The sequence below is a fragment of the Triticum dicoccoides genome, chromosome 7A (assembly GCF_002162155.2).
Source record: "Triticum dicoccoides isolate Atlit2015 ecotype Zavitan chromosome 7A, WEW_v2.0, whole genome shotgun sequence".
NCBI lineage: Eukaryota > Viridiplantae > Streptophyta > Magnoliopsida > Poales > Poaceae > Triticum > Triticum dicoccoides.
This window is the reverse complement of record NC_041392.1, coordinates 661433028-661435771: the sequence shown is the minus strand read 5'-3', so window position 1 is coordinate 661435771 and position 2744 is coordinate 661433028. Positions and strand designations below refer to the sequence as shown.

The 2744-nt window shown below is 45.0% G+C and overlaps 1 protein-coding gene across 1 annotated transcript; it reads right to left on the bottom strand.

Moving 5' to 3' along the window:
* Window positions 1-227: 227 nt before the first annotated feature.
* LOC119334716 lies at window positions 228-1324 on the bottom strand. The gene has a single exon (XM_037607257.1). The coding sequence runs from the start codon at window positions 1247-1249 to the stop codon at window positions 575-577; it is 675 nt and encodes a 224-aa protein (XP_037463154.1). The 5' UTR covers window positions 1250-1324; the 3' UTR covers window positions 228-574.
* Window positions 1325-2744: the final 1420 nt, after the last annotated feature.

The window sequence follows — 2744 nt, the reverse complement described above, 5'->3', positions numbered from 1 at the left end:
ATGCTTGTTGCTGCGATAATTGATTAATAAAAATTTGGGTTGATAACGTAAGAACCAAATTTAAAGTACATATGACTTACTATATTTGATCATGTATAGTTGCAAAAATATTTATTGAATATAAGTAGAGTAATTTATAGAAAACATTTTTCCATACATGGTTAGATAGAGAAAAGCGTCATGCAAGCTTGCATGTGTAGATAGAGAAAAAAGTAGTAGCACGGAGGGAAAAGAAAAATGACTTATACCAAATAGAAAATTCAGGTGACTTACAAATAGACGAGCCATATAGTTAAGAACATGTGTATACGACTGTCCATATATATACTTCAGGGGAAAGGACTCCTATGATCTTCTAACCCAAAACAAATCAATGGGTCGATGAAGGTAATTAAGAATGTGAGAACCAAACAACATAATATCTGTTGGTTCCTCTCGGCTCCTTCCACTGCTCAGCAAAGTTACCCTACGTACCAACACACAAACAGCGTATCTGCACATGCATGCATGCACATATATATAGATGCTAGCCATGCATCTAGACTCTAGATACGTACGTATAGATCGAGAATCTCTAGAAGGCCTTGGCCTTGTAGTTGTGGTGGTGGTGGTAGCTGCACAGGTCCTGCAGCTTGTTCCACGACTCCTCCCTCTGCATCTTGAGCTGCTTGTAGAAGTTGCCGATGAACGCGTCGGCCTTCGCGTAAAGTTCCTGCTTGCTCATGAGATCATGGGAGGAGGCGTCTACCTTGCACCTTTTCCGCCCTTCCCCCGCCTGATTGTCTTGGAGCGTCGACGTCGCATCGACGATCTCGCCGGCGTCGTGGGGGTCCGCGCTCCCGATGAAGAAGATGCTCGCCCTGGACGGGACTTTCTTGATCTCCTCCTTCAGTTTCTTCGCCACGCTCAGCACCTCATTGATAGCACCGCGATCTGCAAGCAGATTTACCTCCCTAAGTCGTCCTGGCAAGGGTGCCGCCATGATCGGCGGCTGTGAAGTGACAAGGTGGTGATGGTGGTTGGGAATTACAGCAGCAGCGGCAGCGGCAGGAGGCTGGCCTGTTAGCTTGGTCCCGGTTGAGACGGAGAGGAAACCGGCCTCGACGCCAAGGGCGACGACGAGGGCGTTGAAGAGGAGGTAGAGATAAGGGGCCCTCAGAGAAGGAGGCACCATGGGTACGAGGATGAAGAGGAGGAGGAGCGCGGCTATCTTAGCCAGCTGGGGCAACCTGACATTCGTTTTTTCCATAGCACCTATTAGTTGGAGAAGAGGCTAGAACGTACTACGTGCTGTGGTATGGCAGCTAGCTAGGAGAGAAGGATCGGAGTAGTGTAGTATTGGCCTCTAGTTGGCCGTGTATTTATAGACTACACGACCGTGGTGGGTAGCTAGCTACCCTCCGTTCACACGAAAATTGCATTTGGAGGCCGAGCTTCGGGGTGGCCTCCATTTGCAACTTTTAAATTTCATATTTTTAGGTTTTAAAAAACAATTGAAAAAATACAGATATAAATGGAGGCATAATATACACGATGTGTAAATTTTCTGGATGAGATACATTGAAATGAGGTTGTTAAAAAATCTAGGACCTTTCAACATATGATATTATTTATTCTCAAAATCTGTGAATTTGGTTTTTACATGTCGCATGTCATGGTATTTCATCCTGATTTTTTACACACATATACATTTCATCCTTCTAACTCCGCCTATGTCTTCTAGGCATAGCCGGTCCCAAGCCCGGGTAAAGGAGGAGGGTTGTGATAAGCTTGGCGAGCCAACGTAAAAACTAGCCAGTCCCATAGGTATGAAACCCATTTGAGCGAGAATAGTACTAGGATGGGTGACCTCCTAGGAAGTCCTCGTGAAAGGGTTTCATATCTAAGGGTTGTGATAGGCTTGGCGAGCCAACGTAAAAACTAGCCAGTCTTTTGGGTATGAAACCCATTTGGACGAGAGTAGTACTAGGATGGGTGACCTCCTGGGAAGTCCTCGTGAAAGGGTTTCATATCTAGCCTACCCCAACTTGTTTGGGATAAAAGGCTTCGTAAGTAAGTAAGTAAGTATATACATTTCATCCTTCTACACTTGAATATATATTTTTAGATTTTCTTTCTGAAATTAAAAATTTTGAACTTTGAATTTTTTTTCAAAAATTCTGGGCTTCATCTAGCCCGGTCACCAAAACGCCCCACTCCCGTTCACAAATACAAGATGTCCTGCTAAACTTTTTCTAAGTCGGATGTGTATAAACACATTTTATGTGACGTTCATTTATTTTAGTACATATATAGCTCATATTAAGATATTCAAAACATCTTATATTTGTGAACGGAGGGACTAGTAGACAACGAAGGGTCGGAGAAGATAAGCTCAAGGTGGTTTCTTGTGTAGGATCGAGAGCGAAAGGCTAAGCTTTTGCGTTGTTGCATCAACGGCGACATGAACAGATGCCATGTGAGCTACGCACAAAAGATCGACATGGCACTGGAGGTAGGAATAGTAGTACTCTTTCCGATCGGGCGACGGTGATGCGCGCGTGTTGTGGAGCCACGTAGGGCATGGCCGGTGGGATATTCCAGCCGGCCGGGCGCTTTCTCGTGAATCCTGATCGGGGGTGGGATTTCATTCGCTGCTAGTACATTTGTATTGCATTTGCATGTCGGCTAGCGCTCCCGCCTTGTACGTCATGTCCGTATGTTGACATGCATGGTCCCGTAAGTAACCTTTTTATCCTGCATTT

What these genes read in the sequence shown, in the direction of transcription:
- LOC119334716 (XM_037607257.1), bottom strand. Translation starts at nt 1,249, where the DNA reads ATGGAAAAAACGAATGTCAGGTTGCCCCAGCTGGCTAAGATAGCCGCG.